Source organism: Macaca nemestrina, chromosome 8 (genome assembly GCF_043159975.1).
Source record: "Macaca nemestrina isolate mMacNem1 chromosome 8, mMacNem.hap1, whole genome shotgun sequence".
Taxonomy (NCBI): domain Eukaryota; kingdom Metazoa; phylum Chordata; class Mammalia; order Primates; family Cercopithecidae; genus Macaca; species Macaca nemestrina.
In genome coordinates this window covers 82,364,883-82,384,854 of record NC_092132.1, presented here as the reverse complement: position 1 = coordinate 82,384,854, position 19,972 = coordinate 82,364,883, and the positions used below count along the sequence as shown (strand labels likewise).

Genomic DNA, 19,972 nt, shown 5'->3' with positions numbered 1-19,972 from the left:
AACAATTACTGTGTGGTTGGCACTTCTCTCCCAGGAAATCATCCAGCACTCTGATGATGATGCCCGATTACCATGCCCTAATCTGAAAAGCGGAAGGCCCAAGTTTCTAACTTTCTTATTGCTACAGTCAGACAGCACTAGGTGCACCCAGGAGCTATTTTGCATTTCAAAAGACCTGGATGAATATAAAAGATATTGAGCTGTCAGCTTTGAAGTTCTTGAAAGCAATTCGTATTTTCTGTTTTAGGTCGAAATAAGTAATGACATTGAACCAGAAATGCGGCTGCTGAACTTGACTTAGGGAGCAAAGGACCATTGACTGCGCACCTCGGTGGATCCGACCCGCCTCACGTTCCTTCCAGAGGCTGGACTGTGCTTCCTGGCTTTCCCACGAATCATGGAGTTCTTTGGTCACAGCCTTTGTATTATTAGCATTGTTCTCTAGATGAGTTCTAGGTGCTTCGGTGGGTAATTTTTTAGTCGTTTCCTTCTTATATGAACACTTGTAAATTGTAAAAAAAAAAAAGAAAAAGAAAAAGAAAAAAGAAAAGAAAAAAGAAAAAACAGAATTTGGTTTTAAATTTTTAACAGTATTTAATGTGAGGCATGCAAAATGAAAAATCAAATCTGTGAAAACCTTCTACAGTCAATTCTAAGAGAAATCTCAGTGTGTGCTGTGGAGATATTAAGTCAGCACTGCTGACTGTTGAAGTTATTCCAGGCCTGATGAATTTGTTTTAGCAGACATTACCTTTGGTTATCAGCCACCAAGGTAGACCCTGTGACAGCTGATAAATGGGTACAAATAATGGATTCAGCTTTTGAATTGAATATGGGTAATTTTTTCAATGCCATAAAACAAAACATGGAGTCCTCCTTTGTTCTTGACGTCTTAAAACCCAGAACAATATTATGGCAATCTAAATTTTCAGACTTGTGCATATCTTGTTTTTCCTGATGTATACACACACACATATATATACATACTGTGGGCACATGGAAGAATAAAGGATTAGCAGAGCCCCTTTCCCCTTTGGAGGGAATATGGGTATCTCTGAGGTCCATATTTTCTGGTCATTATTCCATTCCTGACACTGCTGTCAGTCCTAAACATACAGCTCATACAGCTTGGGGGACAGAAATCACAAACATAGACCTGCAGTCAGGAACTTTGCTCTTAGGATATTCAAAAGAAGCATGAAACTACTGTGGTATTCTTTATAAATGCTTCTAAAGGAGAATTCACGTTTTAGCAACATCAGCTTTTCTTTCTCCTACCCCTTCCCAAAAACCAAGAAAATGATATGGGAAGCAATTATCGGTGGGAAAAAAGAGTGTCTTGAAAATGCATCACAGTTGTGTTTTTTTAACTGGCACAAAATTTACATATGGTAAAACGCACAATTATTAATGGTATGATTTGATTAGTTTTGAAAAATGTACATATCCATGTAACCAAGGCCTCAATCAAAATGCAGAACATTTCCGTCACTTTAGAAAATTTCCTTATGCCCTCTTTCAGGCAATGCCTACATTCTCACAGACAACCACTGTACTAATTTTCATCATCACTGATAATTTGATCTCTTCTAAATATAAAATATATACTCTTTTCACATCACTTTTGCCCACACTTCTCAATCACTATTTTTTATATGAAAATAAGTTTTGCTCACTTCTTGTGACAACCACAGTGAAGCTCCCTGTAGGCCAGAAAGCTGCGAATATGTGGTTGTTAACTCAGCCCGTGCATCTCTAAGAAGTCAGTCTATTAACCACCTAAAACTGTTACAAATGTTTGTATGTGTGTAAAAGTCTTCTTTTCTTCTTGTTCTTCTTTTGGAGCCTGTAGGTTTCATGAGACTCTGTTAAGAATCAGAGTTTAATGTGACAAAATTTGCCTTCATTCCTCCAAGCTCATCACAACCATGGTGAGCCATTTGGAGACCTAATTTACTCACTAGCCTCCAGATTATACCCCTTTAATCCACTGGTACCCACAAACTCCCATCACTTTTTATTCTACTTAATACATCCAAAGTCAAATAAAGAAAAGCTGGCAGGGACTTTGAAGATGATGGAATCTAAGCCACTATTCTGCAGATGAGGGGGCTGAAGCCTAAGGGATTTGGTGAACTTGTCCAGAGCCTGTATCTGTACACAGTGTCAAGAGCCATAGCCAGTGAACAGAGAACATGGGAGCAAAAGTTGGGGTTTGGGTCCTATCCACCACCGTGTTCTTGGACAGTGTTTGACATCTCTGCACTACAGTTTTCCTCATCTATAAAATGGAACTATGATCCCTACCTCCCAAAGGTGAGGTGAGAATTTAATGAAAATTAAAAAAAAAAAAAAAATCTCAGTACACAGTGAAGCACTCCACAATTAAAGGAGGTGATTATTATTAATAATGTCAAAACACTCCCCTATACCCTGTCTGGAGCTCTTGCTTTCCACTCAAGCACTATGAAGAGCCGACGGAAACAACAAACTCTGTTTTTTAAAAAGCAGCTGGGAAAATGTTGCCCAAGTTTAAATGATTGGAAATAAACTTTAAAAATGCTTTAATTTAAAAGTAACTTTTATATTCAAATTCCAAAACTAATGCCAATAATTATTTTTAGTATTGTTACAATTATTGAAAAAGCTGATAAAACATCAAAACTGTAGAGGATCAGTAAAACAGAAGGATAAAGTGAGTATTGAAATATTTTAAACTATCACTTAATTACGCCCACACATACACATGCAAGTAAAACATGGTTAACATTTCACAAAATAGAACCATACTAAATTTTGTTTCTATTTTATCTTCACATGAATTTGTACATACTTCTGGTAGGCATTGCAGAATCTTAACTTTGTCTAAGTGCAGAAAACAGCTTTGAGGAGAAAATCCTTACATTAGTGATTTGTCTATTAATATGCAATATAGGCAGCTATTTAATATGGTATATATGTTTTCATTTTTAATCTTTCTTGACTTAAATATGAAGTTATAACTGTTTCAATCCCCAACCTCAGCAGTCCATAAAGATTGTCCTAACATTCTGGATATTTGCCACTCATCAGAAACAAGTTAGATTGATCTGCCACCTCCTCTTCTCTCTTTTCTTCTCCCTGCCTCTCATCTTCCTGGCTACTCTTTGGGGGCTATGCTTCTGTAAGACAAAGGGAAAAATAGAAGTGCAGAGTTGTACAGTAATACTCGGCAATTATCCATTAATCTGGGTAATTCCAATGCAGTACTGTCACAGTTACTGTTCCATAGAAATGAGCATTTGCAGTTCTTGCTTTTGCCTCCAGTCTTAGAGAATGCACTCTGCATTGTGCATATCCATAAGTGTTTTCAGCAAAGACGTGGTCACTACACGCACTGTGTGTTCTTGCCAAACCTCAGCTTCTCCATATGCAATTGTGTGTCTGATCAGAGTAAGGGAAAATGAATGCACCCCTTAGCTTGTATTCATTGGTCAGAATCTTAACTATCTTAAGAGATGGTGTAGTTCTAGATTCAATAGCTCTCCTCAGAAGTGGCCCTGGCAAAACTGAAGATAGGACATCCACTGCTCTTTAGCCTCTAGTGCTGACTGGAATGGAGACGTGAACATTTAAAGCCTGTGTTTTTCCTCCTGGAGCCACCTTAGCACTGAGTCTTGTAAACCTTGGCCAGCCCTTCCCCAGGCTGTGCCTTCTATCTTGTGTGAATGATGCATCCTTTCTTAAGTGTCTTCTGCTGACCTCATGCAGCACCGCAGGAAGTTGGGATCCTTTCCAGCTTACTTTTTCTTTATTTGAACTTCTGGTCATGTTTCAAAGCCAGCAAAATCTAAGCAAGGGAGTTATAGGGAAGGTTAGAGAATTACCAAAGGACACAAAATGTCTTGGGGTGTGGAACAGCACACATCAGAGAAATCTCAAACATCTCTTAGGAAAATCTCTAAATGTGTATATCTCCAAGTATCTTAGCCTTCCACCTGCCACATAAAGTAAGGGTACGTGTCCCTCAAATGAAAAAAAATGAAAATACACTTTCTCACCACTTCAAATCTGGGAGGTGGTTGGCTCATTTGTTTTGAAGACAACTCGACAATTTGCCCTAGCAAAATACTGACTTCTTTGATTTTTCCTTCAGAAAAATAAGCACTGCTATTCCTATAGACCGAAATAAGGGAGGCAGCCAGCTTCAAGAGGCTGGCTCTAACAAAATATATGCCAAGGCTGCCATCTGTCTCACTTAATGAATGGGAAACTCTGATTGAGAAGAATTTGTCTTCATTAAAACCAGCTAAAATGTACATTGCAAATCTGAGGAAAACCATCATGACTCGTTTCTAAATTGAGAAGCAAAAACCAAAATTTCTCTTTTCAATCTTTGCAAATTAAAAAGGAATCTTGCCGAGAATAAACAAATCTTCATTTCTTACTTAATTTAAAAACGAATGGGGTCCCCAAATGTGGTCTATTCTGGCTAATTATTTTTTAAGCAAATCTCGCTTAGTCTTTCTGAGTCACTTTAATATGTAACTAGGATAAATTTCATAGTTGATTAGAATGCAAATGTTCTAGCTTGACATTTTTGCCCAAGATACGTTCTTTCCAGGTATAGCTGAATTAAGTAGGAAAAATATAAATAATTGTTCTTTTAAAACTATAGCAACTTGAATGCCTGGGTTTTACTTCCATCTAATTTAAAAGTTATCTGTAACATTTGTTTGATAGAAGATCTGTTGAAGTCTCTAAGAACCATGTTGAAATATTTGTGATAAACAGGCCCACAACTTAAGGATATTATGCCCAAAAGTGAACTGAGAGCGGAAAGTACTCCTCATATAACTACATAGTGAGCAATTTAGAAAGGGAACAGATGACCAGACACAGTGGCCCATGCCTATAATCCCAAAGCTTTGGGAAGTTGAGGTGAGAAGATTATTTGACGCCAGGAGTTCAAGACCAGCTTGGGCAAAATAGTGAGACCCTATCTCTACAAAAACAAACAAACAACAACAACAATAAATACCTAAAAAAACTTTAAATTAGCCAAGTGTGGTGGCACGTACCTATGATCCCAGCCACTTTAGGGACTGAGGGAAGATTACTTGAGCCCAGGAATTAGAGGCTGCAGTGAGTGCACTACTACACTCCAGCCTAGGCAATAGAGCAAGAGCCTGTCTCTAAAAAGAGAGAGAGAGAGAGAAGAAGAAGAAATAGATATGTTTTAATTATTAGAAGAATGTATTTAGCAATAAAGAATTCGCAAAAAAATGGAATTATCAAAAAATTCTAAAGTTATAGGTAGTGTCTCTTTTTCATCTTAAAGAGCTTAGCTTCTTATTGAAGACTAAAAGAAAAAGGCCACTTCTTGAAGGTGGATACAGCTTCTTAAATATTAGTATTTGTAGAAAAATGTGGTGGCAAGCAAAATAATATATCATCTTTCTTGAACTTGCATTCATACAAAGGGTAAGAATCATGTTAAATGCTAAACATTTTTAAAAACTGAAATATTTAAAGAATCCAAAATATACTGTAGTTTAAACTTGAGTGCTAAGTTAAGTAAAAAGAAGAAAAGAATAGAAGGTAGAAAGGAAGGGAGAGGGAAATGGAGAGAAGGTGAGGAAGAGAAAGAAAAAGAAAGGGAATGGACAGGGAGACAGGAAGGAAGAATCCAAAGTTGAAAGTCACCTAACTGGGATTTGAACAATGTCAATTCTTAACTCAGAATTTGGTCCTTGTTTCTTTGATTGACTAAAAACATTGAATCATTTTCCATGTAAGGCATGTTTTTCCTTTCCTCTTCAGAGTTATTAAGAAACAGTTTGAAGAAACCAATAATCTATCCATTTCTTCTCATAGAATTTCCTTTGGCAGACAACTTAGTCTATATTAGTTAGGATTAGGCTTACCTACAAGTGACAGAAAATGAAAAATGACAATGGATTCAATAAGAGATATTTTTCTCTTTTTATTTCAAAATTCTAGAGAGAGTCAGCAAAGAGCTGGATGTGATTTCCCTAGAGACAAGGACTGAGACTCCTCTCTTGTTGCTTCATCCTCTGTGGCCACCATTTTCAAGACCATAACATGACTCAAAATGTCTGTTGAAGCGTCAGCCATTGGTTTTATATTCTGACCTTGGAGGTGGAAAAGGAACAAAAGGAATGTTTCTTTCCTTTAAGGATATGCCTCAGAAGTACACACACTACTTCTGCTTACATCTCATTAGCCAAAACTTGGTCCACCCCCAACTTTGCTGCAAAGAAAGCTGGGTATTATAGTCTTTATTCTTAATGACTTTATGCTTAACTAAAAATTAAGAGCTTTGCTGGACATGATGGCTTATGCCTGTAATTCCAGCAATTTGGAAAGCCAAGGCATGCAGATCACTTGAACTCACAAGTTCGAGACCAACGTGAGCAACATAGCAAAACCCCATATCTATAAAAAATACAAAAATTAGCCAGGTGTGGTGGTGAGTGCTTGTAGTCCCAGCTACTTGGGAGGCTAAAATGGGAGGGTTGTTTGAACCTGGCAGACGGAGGTTGCAGTTAGCCAAGATCATGCTAGTGCACTCCAGCTTGGGAGATGGAGCCAAACCTTGTCTCAAAAAAAAAAAGGGAGGGGGGGCTTCATTTTTTAGTAAGAAGGAAAAATATTTATAAAATAATACTTAGCAGTTTCAATCACACAGTTCAAACTAATTGACACTTCTTGGAATAGTGTTTTCATTTATAGTACTTTAATTATAACACATTCCAGAAAAATGTACATATATTTTCAGTACTGTGAGAAATTTAATGATCAGGTCTGAGAAATGAGAATTTCTGCCTCATCTTGTTTCCTTATCTTGTCTTTGTGGTTAGAAAGAAATGAAAATAAATCGATGGCACTACATCCTTCTATGTTTCCCATAATTTTGCAGACAGGTTTAGCTATTCTTCTCTAGAATTTAAAATTCTAGAGCCAATCTAACATTTTGCTTGGTCCTCATGATCCTGCCACAATAAATTAATTCTTCTAAGGTTGTAACACTTAGCTATTTTATTTTGGTAGGGCCTTCTCTTCCGAATTGATTAGTAGTGTTATTATTTTCTTGTTATTCAGTTTAACAAGTACATAATCAACATCAGTGCTTAGGAAGTCAGGGGTAGGAGAGATAAATAAGAAACGTATGATCTTTTCTCTTATTTTCTCTCAGTAAAAGTTGGAACTATTTTTCCCTTCATCTATTTTTCTTCAGGAACATAATATTGGCTGAAGTGGAATGATTATTCAAATTGTCCAAAAAATATGCAAGTGAGGGAATTTATAAAAGTTTGTAATTGTGTATGTGTGTATATGTGTGTATATATATATAGGGGTAAAATAGGACTTTTTTTTTATTTTTAACCACCAGATTGAGTATGTTGATACATCAAATGTCAGTCTTTGTCTTCCTAGTTTTTCATATAGAAAATGATACTAACATCAATAATTAAACTTCCCAAGATTTTTTTGTCTCTCTCTGAATCAAGTTCATTGTCTGCTTACATGCTTCTCAGTTGACATTTGCGAAGGCAGATTACATGCATGGCACAGTGGTGAATAAATCCACCCCAAAATTCCTTTGCAGATCTTGAGTATTTGCCATTAATCTCCATGATTTATTTACATTCTTTTTTCATATGTATACTTTAAGTTCTGGGATACATGTGCAGAACATGCAGGTTTGTTACATAGGTATACATATACCATGGTGGTTTGCTGCACCCATCAACTCGTCATCTACATTAGGTATATCTCCTAATGTTATCCCTCCCCTTGGCCCCATCCCCCAACAGACCCCAGTGTGTGACGTTCCCCTCCATGTGCCCATATGTTCTCATTGTTCAACTCCCACTTATGAGTGAGAACATGCAGTGTTTGGCTTTTTGTTCTTGTGTTAGTTTGCTGAGAATGATGGTTTCCAGCTTCATCCATGTCCCTGCAAAGGACATTAACTCATTTTTATGGCTGAAGAGTATTTCATGATGTTTATGTGCCACATTTTCTTTATCCAGTCTAACATTGATGGGCACTTGGGTTGGTTCCAAGTCTTTGCTATTGTGAATAGTGCTGCAATAAACATAGAGGTGCATGTGTCATTATAGTAGAATGATTTATAATACTTTGGATATATACCCAGTAAGGGGATTGCTGGATCAAATGGTATTTCTAGTTCCAGATCCTTGAGGAATTGACACACTGTCATCTACAATGATTGAACTAAATTACACTCCCACCAACAGTGTTAAGAGCATTCCTATTTCTCCACGTCCTCTTCAGCATTTGTTGTTTCCTTTTTAATGATCACCATTCTAACTGGCATGAGATGGTACCTTATTGTGGTTTTGATTTGCATTTCTCTAACAACCAGTGATGATGAGATATTTTTTATGTTTTTTTGCCACATAAATGTCTTCTTTTAAGAAGTGTCTATTCATATCGTTAAACCGTTTTTTGATGTTTTTTATTCTTGTAAATTTAAGTTCCTTGTAGATTCTGGATATTAGCCCTTTGTCAAATGGATAGGTTGCAAAAATTTTCTCCCATTCTGCCTGTTCACTCTGATAATAGTTTCTTTTGCTATACAGAAGCCCTTTAGTTTAATTAGATCCCATTTGTCGATTCTGGATTTTGTTGACATTGCTTTTAGTATTTTAGTCATGAAGTATTTGTCCATGCCCATGTCCTGAATGGTATTGCCTGGGTTTTCTTCTAGGGTTTTTATGGTTTTGAGTTTTACATTTAAGTCTTTAAACCATCTTGAATTAATTTTTGTATAAGATGTAAGGAAGGGGTCCAGTTTCAGTTTTCTGCATATGGCTGGTGTTTTCCCAGCACCATTTATTAAATAGGAAACCCTTTCCCCATTGCTTGCTTTTGTCAGGTTTGTCAAAGATCAGATGGTTGTAGATGTGTAGCGTTATTTCTGAGGGCTCTGTTCTGTTCCATTGGTCTATATATATGTTTTGGCACAAGTACCATGCTGTTTTGGTTACTGTAGCCTTGTAGTATACTTTGAAGTCAGGTAGCATGATGCCTCCAGCTTTGTTCTTTTTGCTTAGGATTGTTTTGGCTATACGGGCCCTTTTTTGGTTTCATGTGAAATTTAAAGTAGTTTTTTCTAATTCTGTGAAGAAAGTCAATGTTAGCTTGATGGAAATAGCATTGAATCTATAAATTACTTTGGGCAGTATGGCCATTTTTAGGATATTGATTCTTCCTATCCATGAGCATGGAATGTTTTTCCATTTGTTTGTGTCCTCTCTTATTTCCTTGAGCAGTGGTTTGTAGTTCTTGAAGAGGTCCTTCACATCCCTTGTAAGTTGTATTCCTAGGTATTTTATTCTCTTTGTAGCAATTGTGAATGGGAGTTCACTCACAATTTGGCTCTCTGTTTGTCTATTATTGGTACATAGGAATGCTTGTGATTTTGGCACATTGATTTTGTATCCTGCAAGTTTCCTGAAATTGCTTATCAGCTTAAGGAGTTTTGGGACTGAGACGATGGGGTTTTCTAAATATACAACCATATCATCTGCAAACAGAGACAATTTGACTTCCTCTCTTCCTGTTTGAATATGCTTTATTTCTTTCTCTTGCCTGTTTGCCCTGACCAGAACTTCCAATACTATGTTGAATAGGAGTGGTGAGAGAAGCCATCCTTGTCTTGTGCAAGTTTGCAAAGGGAATGCTTCCAGCTTTTGTCCATTCAGTGTGATATTTGCTGTAGGTTTGTCATAAACAGCTCTTATTATTTTGAGATATGTTCCATCAATACCTAGTTTATTGAGTGTTTTTAGCATGAAGGAGTGTTGAATTTTGTTGAAGGCCTTTTCTGTATCTGTTGAGATAATCATTTGGTTTTTGTCATTGGTTCTGTTTATGTGATGGATTACATTCATTGATTTGCATATGTTGAACCAGCCTTGCATCTCAGGGATGAAGCTGACTTGATCACGGTAGGTAAGCTTTTTAATGTACTGCTCGATTCAGTTTGCCAGTGTTTTATTGGAGATTTTCACATAGATGTTCATCAGAGATATTGGCCTGAAATTTTCATGTTTTTGTTGTGTCTCTGGCAGGGTTTGTTTTCAGAATGATGCTGGCCTCAAATTATGAGTTAGGGAGGAGTCCCTCTTTTTCTACTGTTTGGAATAGTTTCAGAAGGAATGATACCAGCTCCTCTTTGTACCTCTGGTAGAGTTTGACTGTGAGTCCCTCTGGTCCTGGGCTTTTTTTGGTTGGTAGGGTATTAATTACTACCTCAATTTCAGAACTTGTTGTTGGTCTATTCAGGGATTCAACTTCTTCCTGGTTTAGTCTTGGTAGGGTGAATGTGTCTAGGAATTTATCCATTTCTTCTAGATTTTTTAGTTTATTTGGGTGGAGGGGTTTGTAGTATTCTCTGATGGTAGTTTGCATTTCTATGGGATTAGTGGTGATCTCCCCTTTATCACTTTTTATTGTATCTATTTGATTCTTTTCTATTTTCTTCTTTATTTGCCTGGCTAGCCATCTATCTATTTTGTTAATCTTTTCAAAAAACCGTCTCCTGGATTCATTGATTTTTTTTGAAGGGTTTTTCATATCTCCTTCAGTTCTGTTCCGATCTTAGTTATTTCTTGTCTTCTGCTAGCTTTTGAAATAGTTTGCTCTTGTTTCTCTAATTCTTTTAATTGTGACCTTATCATGTTGGTTTTAGATGTTTCCTACTTTCTCCTGTGGGCATTTAATATTATAAATGTCCCTCTAAGCAGTGCTTTAGTTGTGTCCCAGAGAGTACGGTACATTGCGTCTTTGTTCTTGTTGGTTTCAAATAACTTATTTATTTCTGCCGTAATCTCATTATCTTCCCATGAGTCATTCAGAAGCAGGTTGTTCAGTTTCCAAGTAGTTGTGTGGTTTGGAGTGAGTTTCTTAATCCCGAGTTCTAATTTGATTTCACTGTGGTCTGAGAGACTGTTTGTTATGGTTTTCATTCTTTTGTATTTGCTGATGAGTGTTTTACTTCTAGTTATATCGTTGATTTTAGAAAAAGTGCTATGTGGTGCTGAGGAGACTATACATTCTGTTGATTTGGGGTGGAGAGTTCTGTAGATATCTATTAGGTCTTCCAGGTCAAGAGGTGAGTTCAAGTCCTGAATATCCTTGTTAATTTTCTATCTCGGTGATCTGTCTAATATATACAGTGGAGTGTTAAAGTCTCCCACTATTAATTGTGTGGGAGTCTAAGTCTCTTTGTAGGTCTCTAAGAACTTGCTTTATGAATCTGGGTGCTCCTGTATTGGGTGCATACATATTTAAGATAGTTAGCTCTTCCTGTTGCATGATTCCTTTACTATTATGTAATGGCCTTCTTTGTCTGTTTTGATCTTTGTTGGTTTAAAGTCTGTTTTATCAGAGACTAGGATTGCAACCCTTGTTTTTTGTTGTTGTTGTTGTTGTTGTTGTTGTTGTTGCTTTCCATTAGTTTGGTAAATATCCCTCCATCCCTTTATTTTGAGCCTATGTGTGTCTTTGCACACAAGATGGATCTCTTGAATACAGCACACTGATGGGTCTTGACTCTATCCAATTGCCAGTGTTTGCCTTTTTATTGGGGCATTTAGCCCATTTACCATTAACCATTTACATTTAAGGTTAATATTGTTATGTGTGATTTTGATTCTGTCATTATGATGCTAGCTGGTTATTTTGCCTATTAATTGATGCAGCTTCTTCATAGTGTTGATGGTCTTTACATTTTGGGTTGTTTTTGCAGCAGCTGATACCAGTTGTTCCTTTCCATATTCAGTGCTTCTTTCAGAAGCTCTTGTAAAGGCATGCTTAGTGGTGACAAAATTCCTCAGCATTTGGTTGTCTGTAAAGGATTTTATTTCTCCTTCACTTATGAAGCTTAGTTTGGCTGCATATGAAATTCTGCTGCATATGAAATTCTGCTGCATATGAAAATTTGTATCTTTAAGAATGTTGAATATTGGCCCCACTCTCTTCTGGCTTATAGGGTTTCTGTTGAGAGATCTGCTGTTAGTCTGATGGGCTTCCCTCTGTGGGTAACCTGACCTGTCTCTCCGGCTGCCCTTAACATTTATTCCTTCATTTCAACCTTGGTGAATCTGACAATTATGTGTCTTGGGGTTGCTCTTCTCAAGGAGTATCTTTGTGGTGGTCTCTGTATTTCCTGAATTTGAATGTTGGCCTGCCTTGCTAGACTGGGAAAGTTCTCCTGAATAATATCCTGAAGAATGTTTTCCAACTTGATTCCATTCTCCCCATCACTTTCAGGTACACCTATCAAAAGTAGATTTGGTCTTTTCATATAGTACCATTATTCTTGGAGGTTTTGTTCATTCCTTTTCTGTTTTTTTCTTCTAATCTTGTCTTCATGCTTTATTTCATTAAGTTGATCTTCATTCCCTGATATCCTGTCTTCTGCTTGATCAGTTTGGCTATTGATGAAGTTCTTGTGCTGTGTTTTTTGGCTCCATCAGGTCATTTGTGTTCTTCTCAAAACTGGTTATTCTAGTTAGCAATTCCTCTAACCTTTTATCAAGGTTCTTAGCTTCTTTGCATTAGGTTACAGTATGCTCCATTAGCTTTGAGGAGTTTGTTATTACCCATCTTCTGAAGCCTACTTCTCTCAATTCGTCAAACCCATTCTCCATTCGGTATTGTTCCCTTGCTGGTGATGAGTTGTGATCCTTTGAAGGAGAAGAGCCATTCTGGTTTTGGGAATTTTCAGCCTTATTGAACTGGTTTTTCCTCATTTTTGTGGATTTATCTACCTTTGGTCTTTGCTGTTGGTGACCTTTGGATGGAGTGTTTGCATGATCATCCTCTTTGTTGATGTCGATGCTATTGCTTTCCGTTTGTTAGTTTTACTTCTAACAGTCAGGCCCCTCTTCTGCACGTCTGCTGGAGTTTTCTGGGAGTTCACTCCAGACCCTGTTTGCATGGTTATCACCAGCAGAGGCTCCAGAACAGCAAAGATTGCTGCCTCGTGCTACTTCTGGAAGCTTCATCCCAGAGGGGCACCTGCCAGATGCTAGCCAGAGCTCTCCTGTATGAAGTGTTTGTCGACCCCTGCTGGGAGGTGTCTCTCCATCAGGAGGCATGGGGGTCAGGGACCCACTTGTGGAGTCAGTCTCTCCCTTAGCAGGAGATCTGCTGCTGTCTTCAGAGCTGGCAGGCAGGAATGTTTAACTCTGCTGAAGCTGTGCCCACAACTGCCCCTTCCCCCAGGTACTGTCCCCAGGAGATGGGAGTTTTATCTATAAGCCCCTGACCAGGGCTGCTGGCTTTCTTTCAGAGATGCCCTGCCCAGGGAGGAGGAATCTAGAGAGGCAGTCTGGCTTCAGTGGCTTTGCAGTCCTGCAGTGGGCTCCACCCAGACTGAACTTCCCCGCAGCTTTGTTTACACTGTGCGGAGAAAACTGCCTACTCAAGCCTCATTAATGGCAGATGCCCCTCCCCCCACCAAGCTTGAGTGTCCCAATTCCACTTCAGACTGCTATGCTGGCAGTGAGAATTTCAAGCCAGTGGATCTTAGCTTGCTGGGCTCCACGGGGGTGGGATCTGCCAAGCAAGACCACTTGGCTCCCTAGCTTTAGCCCCCTTTCCAGGGGAGTGAATGGTTCTGTCTTGCTGACATTCCCAGGCACCACTGTGGTATGAAAAAAACTCCTGCAACTAGCTCAGTGTCTGCCCAAATGGCCACTCAGTTTTGTGCTTGAAATCCAGGCCCTTGTGGTGTAGGCACCCAAGGGGATCTCCTGGCCTGTGGATCGTGAAGACCATGGGAAAAGCGTAGTATCTGGGCTGGAGTGCACCACCCCTCATGGCATGGTCCCTCATGGCTTCCCTTGGCTAGGGGAGGGAGTTCCCCAACCCCTTGCACTTCCCAGGTGAGACAATGCTCTACCTTGCTTCTGCTTGCCCTCCATGGGCTGCACCCACTGTCTAACCAGTCCCAGTGAGATGAACTGAGTATCTCAGTTGGAAATGCAGAAATCTCCCACTTTCTGCGTTGGTCTTGCTGGGAGCTGCAGACCGGAGCTGTTCCTATTCGGCCATCTTGCCTGGGAATCTGTAATTATATTGTATTGCATATTCTTCCTAGGTTGGAGGGGTGTGTGTGTGTGTGTGTGTGTGAGAGAGAGAGAGAGAGAGAAACAGAAACAGAGACAAGGAGACAGAGACAGTGAAACAGAAACAGAGACATCTTCCAGGTTCTGCTGATTAAGCAATATCCCATGAAGTCACTGAAAAGTGTTATATTCTCCTAATACCTAGTGTTTGCAAATCTGGCAGTTGTCACTGATAATTTAAACAAGATTGGGTGACTTATTCATGTCCATACACATCCACAATCAAACTTTAACAGTCAAGTGTACCCTTTTCTAAATAATCACATTTGTAAAATGTGCCATATGGCCCATTTCTTTAAACAATAAATGGTAAATTATTATTTTAGGGAATGAAAGCTAAAAGAAATAATATCTCTAATACAATAAGTCATTTTCTCTATACAACACAATGTTAGCATCGAAAAGGACCTCAGTGATTCCATTTGCCCCGTTTTCAGATGAGGAGATTAAGGCTGGTAGTTACAGTGGTTTTGCTTCATGTCCCATCCCATCGGGGCTGCTATGCAAGCTCTCAGTCTAGTCTTCTTTCGTCTACACTTGGTGGCCATCAGCTGTAACAAGTCCTGACTAGACTGGGGCTTTGTTGTTGACTACAATTCAATGCCTTTTTTGCCTGTGCTTGTTCTGACCCTGCTAATCAAGGTTGCAGGGCAGCTGCAGAAAGACACCTGCTATTGGCTTACCCGCTCTTCGCCTTCCCTCTGCTTGGGTGTGAGCATCAGAAAGCCACCTTCCAGTGGATCTTTGTCTTGCTTTTGTCTTGTCTTTGCTTTTTATTCGTCTTTGCTTTTGTCTTCTCAGGACGAATAAGAAATCCTAGACCTCAGATCACTGTTCTTTGCTTCCCAAAAGACAGAAGAGCTCAGTCCTGGCTGCCACCTTCTTTCTTTCCTCTTGGTTTAAATGTAATCCCACATGCCCTAGACAAGCCTCCTGATTATTTTTCATCAAACATGAAAATAGCTTACTTTTAACTGCTGGGTGTCAGTGTCTTCTAAAAATTTTGTTCCTAAGGAAGTGATTTTGCAAATCAGTGCTTAAAGTCACTTTTTAACTGCCTCACATAGTTTCATTTCTTTGACAACTCTTTTTAAAGGGGATTGCTCTCTTCTCCTTCTGGTTTCTCAAATCTACTTCTAACCTCAAATAGCAGTCATGCAATGTAGTTTTATAAGATAATATACTAGGACCATCCATCCGATATGAAACCAAGCATAATCATTGCAATTATTTCTAATGAGTTCAGATAATAACAATGCAAATAAGAATATGACATATGTAAATGTTGATTAGCTTTCTGGTTCCTTCATCGAAACTTGCGTTGTGTTGCACAGCCTTTTCTTTGCATTGTCCAGGGGTTTTGTTATTACAAACCATAATATTTAACCAATTTCTTCTACTAATACCTTTTAATATTTATGTTATGTTATAGCTTTTTATTTTTGACATGTATCTAAACCAGAAAAAAAAATTCCCTGTACATGATATTCTTAGGCAAAATATAATGTCTGGAGTACCAAGTGAAATAACAGTGGAGAACAGAATGTTGGACAATTTGTGTGGCATGCTTAGCTTAATTTGTTTCTATGGCACAAGCGAAGCTCATTAATTCCATTTATTATTTTAAACCACTTGTTTAATGTTATGGATTTTAAAAATCAGTTGGTGTTAGAATTTTTAATAACAAAGAGAAAAGCCATTGATTATGGAACTCAAATTATCTAAGGTTTACACAGAAGACAAAATCACTTGGCCCTCTGTAGAGTTCTCTTTGTGTTCCTAGGCCCACAAAGTCTTTAGTCTGAAGTCTCAGAGCTTAAATTGCATTGGCCCTGTTAATCTTTGTCAAAAAGGAAGTTTGGGCAGCAGTTTCAGGGTAGGGTTGAGAAGATAATTCCTGGTCCTGTTTTATTCTTTCCTCATTTGTTCAGTGCTCATGGCCATCTACAACATTCCTTAATTCTATTCTGCCTAACCCTCTTATTTCCACATCTATAAGTATAGTGCTACATAATAATTACAACCTTTAAGAAAATGGAGAGTTTTCATTAAAGGGCCCCTGCAAATCTACAATGCTAGATGACAGATGCTACTAGAAGGCCAGAGTATTAATAGCACCCATGATAACTGTAGTAAGAATATGTCTCATTTTCTTTTAAAGACATAGATATTCTATTTTAATCCTGTAAAACTCAAAGAAAATTTGGGTGTTAACACTTTGAAATACTTCTACCTCCTTAGGGGGAAATCCATACTGAAAGGAGTTAATATCCACATCAGTTCCTAAAGCAAAATGCCTGACACAGACTAACAAAGCTCTTTCTCATCCTGTGGTAGGAACTTAGGGGTGATAACTCACACTGAGAACTTCTGATCTGAAAACACTAAGGAATTTCTGCCATTGGAGGTAGAAAAAAAAGACAAAAATGGTCTTCTCGGGTGAGCTTAACTTTCAAATTTTTCTGAGACTTCCTAAATGTGACAAAAACTCTGCTGTGTGGCAACCTCATGTATCCACAACAGAACTAAGAACCAAAAAACAAATAGATCTCTATCCCAATAGATTTTATAAAATCCATACTCTCAAACTCCTGAGTTTTATTTATAGAAAAGCTCTTTAACCCTTTGTTTAAATCCTATCTACTCTTAATGATACACAGTTCGAATTATCTAAATGAAATAATCTTCAAGCACATTACAGATTAGAAACAGAAAATGAGAAAGGTATAGTAGATATTATGTAAATAAGCAGAAAGAGTGGCAATAATTAAACACACTATCTCTACCTAAAGGAACAGAGATCGAAAACTCATATAAAAATGTAAACTACAGTTTTATGGGAATAGTTAAGGTGAGAGTCTGCAGGCAGTACTGTATTGCTTTACAAAACAGCATTTCATTTATGTTATGATGATTTCAGATTATCAATTTAAAAATTCATTTGTATGAATTAAGAACAGGTACCATTTCCTCCAGATACTTTCCCTTCATCTATCCTGAAATTATTAATTATTGACTTTTATTTAAATAAGATATCTTATTTTCATCTACTGGAAAACTTTTTCTGATAACCATATATATCTTCAGTGTCTATAATTTGAATGGAGAGCCCTTTCAATGTGGCATTTCTGTTTCTTCCATAACCTCACAACGATATGTGGTGGCCCCGCAGTCATCATGGCCTTGTTAATAATTAGGTTGGTATAAACTATATTTTAGAAAGAGTCTTCCAAATTCCTCTCCTTCCAAAATGGCTGAAAGGGCAAAGTGTCAGTAATTCTGCAGACATGCTCCGTGCATGTTCTGAATAAAAGCCATGGTATAGTGAGATGCTATCTCTGGGGAAAAAAAAAAAAAAAAAGAATAGATTTTCAAGATTGTGGGCACTGACATGAGTTCTCTAAAATTTTCCCCTTTGATAAATTTTCCTTTACCTAGCTGTTGCCAAACTGTCTCTTCTAGAAGAATGCCCTGGTTTTTTTCTGGTTCCAAAGTTACCAAAATCCCAGGAACATTTCACACAAAAGAGAAGCATTTATAGCAAGCATGGGTGTGGCATGTTTTCTCTGTGGGAAGTTGTCATCCTCCACAAGATCTTGCCCACATTCAAAACAAACTTGCTTCCCATCACATTCTTGGTCTGTCAGCACTCTGTAAAAGGAAATCTCATCTCCTCTCTGTTGATAGTAGAGCTTATATCAAACTGGGACGTGTTTCTTCTTCATTCATGGACAAGTCTGATTTTCTCTCTGGTGTGTAAAACTGACAATACCCACAAGATACTACTGACTTGGAAGTTTCACTGCAGGTTGCCATCATACCAGCATTTGGCAAACTAGCTCCCTAGGTGAGACAGCATTAGATGACCTCCTTCGAGCCACACTACTTGCCAATATCCACTGGGGGACAAATTATGATCGCTGCTTCCTTCTTTGAAAACACCCCTGCTGAGTACCTACTGTATGTGAGTCACTGTGCAGGCACTAGAAATATAAAGCAGAAAAAAAAAAAAAAAAAAAAGCAGATTCTACCCACAGGGAGCTCCTAGTCCAGTGGTGAAGAGGTGTATATAACCCTCAAGGCCCTGAGAAACTCCCCAGTAGTGCTCTGCACAAGCCAGGCTCTGATAGGAGGTGCCAGTGCTTTTCCAGATTCAGAGCCCCAGCAATCCCAGGATGACGGAAAGCCCATTTGCAACCCTCTTCTGTCTCCCTAAGCATTCAACAAACACTTAGTGAGCATCTGTCTTGTGCAAAAAGCTTGGAGAGTGATAAAAACAAATCAAATTCACGTGTTTAATTTACGGCATTTAGGAGATAAATCCTAGTGTGGATTTCACATGGTCAATGATTTGCTTTCCTTGAGTTTGCCCTCTGCAACCAATACCTTTGGTGCTATGTCCCAGAAGTCCTCCTAGACCGCCCCATTCATCTGAGTAGTTCAGGCTCTGGATGAAGGAACAAATGGACAAAATAAGCCCCCTCTTGTTCAGGACTTGACTAACATTTCAGAACTGCGGTCACCCATTTTAAACAAACCAAAGCACATCTGACAGATCTCTGAATTTGCATTAAAAAGAGCACATCTACAGCTCCTAACAATCAAAAACGACTGTGAACACTGCTTGCTTCAGTGATGCCAACAGACATTTTCTTGTTACATGTGTGGTGATCTGAGAGAGGTGACATTGGACCCAGTTTGACTGGTTAGTGTTTAAATAAAACTTAACAGAACAGGCAACTAAAGGAACTCAGTAAAAGACCAAAAGCAATGCTCAAAGGGAGTGCCTGCGTAACCATGATGTAATTGCAGATTGACATATATCTGGGTTTTTCATTATTGTTTTTAAAAACTAGATATTATTGCTTTATTATTATGTTGATGATGATTATTGAAAGCACGAGAGCAATGTTTAAATGGTGAGAATGACTCTAAGCCTCTTTTTGTTGCTGTGACTGACAGAACTAAAGTGGTTTGCTCTCACATTCACAATGCCAACTCTGCCATCTTATGGAAAATACTGGAAGTACCTAGAGCATTTCATTCTATTTCAAAGGCACAGGTTGCTGGTAAGAGGGACAGAAAGACAAGAACATTGTACCTTCTACTTCTACTACATATTTTTAATCTTTAACATTTTTACCAGCAGAAATCATTTAAAAAAAAACAACTCTCAATCTTCAAAGAATTCTTAGATTGCTTGCCAACAAAGATGTCTCTCGATCTTGACACTGGAATTCAATGTAAAAATCTTCAATGGTATTTTGTACTGATATGAATTTCTACTGTCCCATAACACTGTGTAGTGACTTCACTGTATATTAACTTCTTTTCTACAGATGTTTGAGCTACAAGATGAATTCATTGAAAAAGTCAAAGCCTATCAGGAGCTATCCTATATGATGTTGGTAGCTTGTGAAAAAATAAATGTCTTTTTTCTTATACAAACTGATAACAAGACTTGCTTTCACAATTACTTTTTACATTTTTGTGCATATAATACCTGTATATTATAATCATATTTGAAAGTGACCAGAAAGTGTTATTTAATAGAAACTACATACATTTTTTATGTCTCTCTGGACCCTTTGATTCTAAGTAAATTTACAGTAAGTTAGCAGTAATAGACGATTCTTTTCAACTATGAATAAAAATGTACATTGAAGTACAAGATGACTACTGTTTTCAATACATTTTCCTCACTGTATTATATATTTATTGTAGTAAACTCGGAAACCACATGCATTTTGAATGCTCCTGAATTCTTCAGATTTTGGAGGATTACCCACCTATTTCATACA

At 38.0% G+C, this 19,972-nt stretch overlaps 1 protein-coding gene across 3 annotated transcripts in view; it reads left to right on the top strand.

The window, feature by feature from the left end:
* Positions 1-19,583, top strand: part of LOC105482223 (sodium/potassium transporting ATPase interacting 3) — a 656,509-nt gene extending 636,926 nt beyond the window's left edge. For 2 of the 3 annotated variants that reach the window (XM_071068179.1, XM_071068178.1), the window contains one exon: positions 248-19,511. In XM_071068179.1, coding sequence (XP_070924280.1) covers positions 248-261 — 14 coding nt within the window. In that variant the 3' untranslated portion in view covers positions 262-19,511. Of the gene's footprint in view, positions 1-247 lie in introns of all 3 variants that reach the window. The other variant, XM_071068182.1, reaches the window with a different exon arrangement.
* Positions 19,584-19,972: the final 389 nt, after the last annotated feature.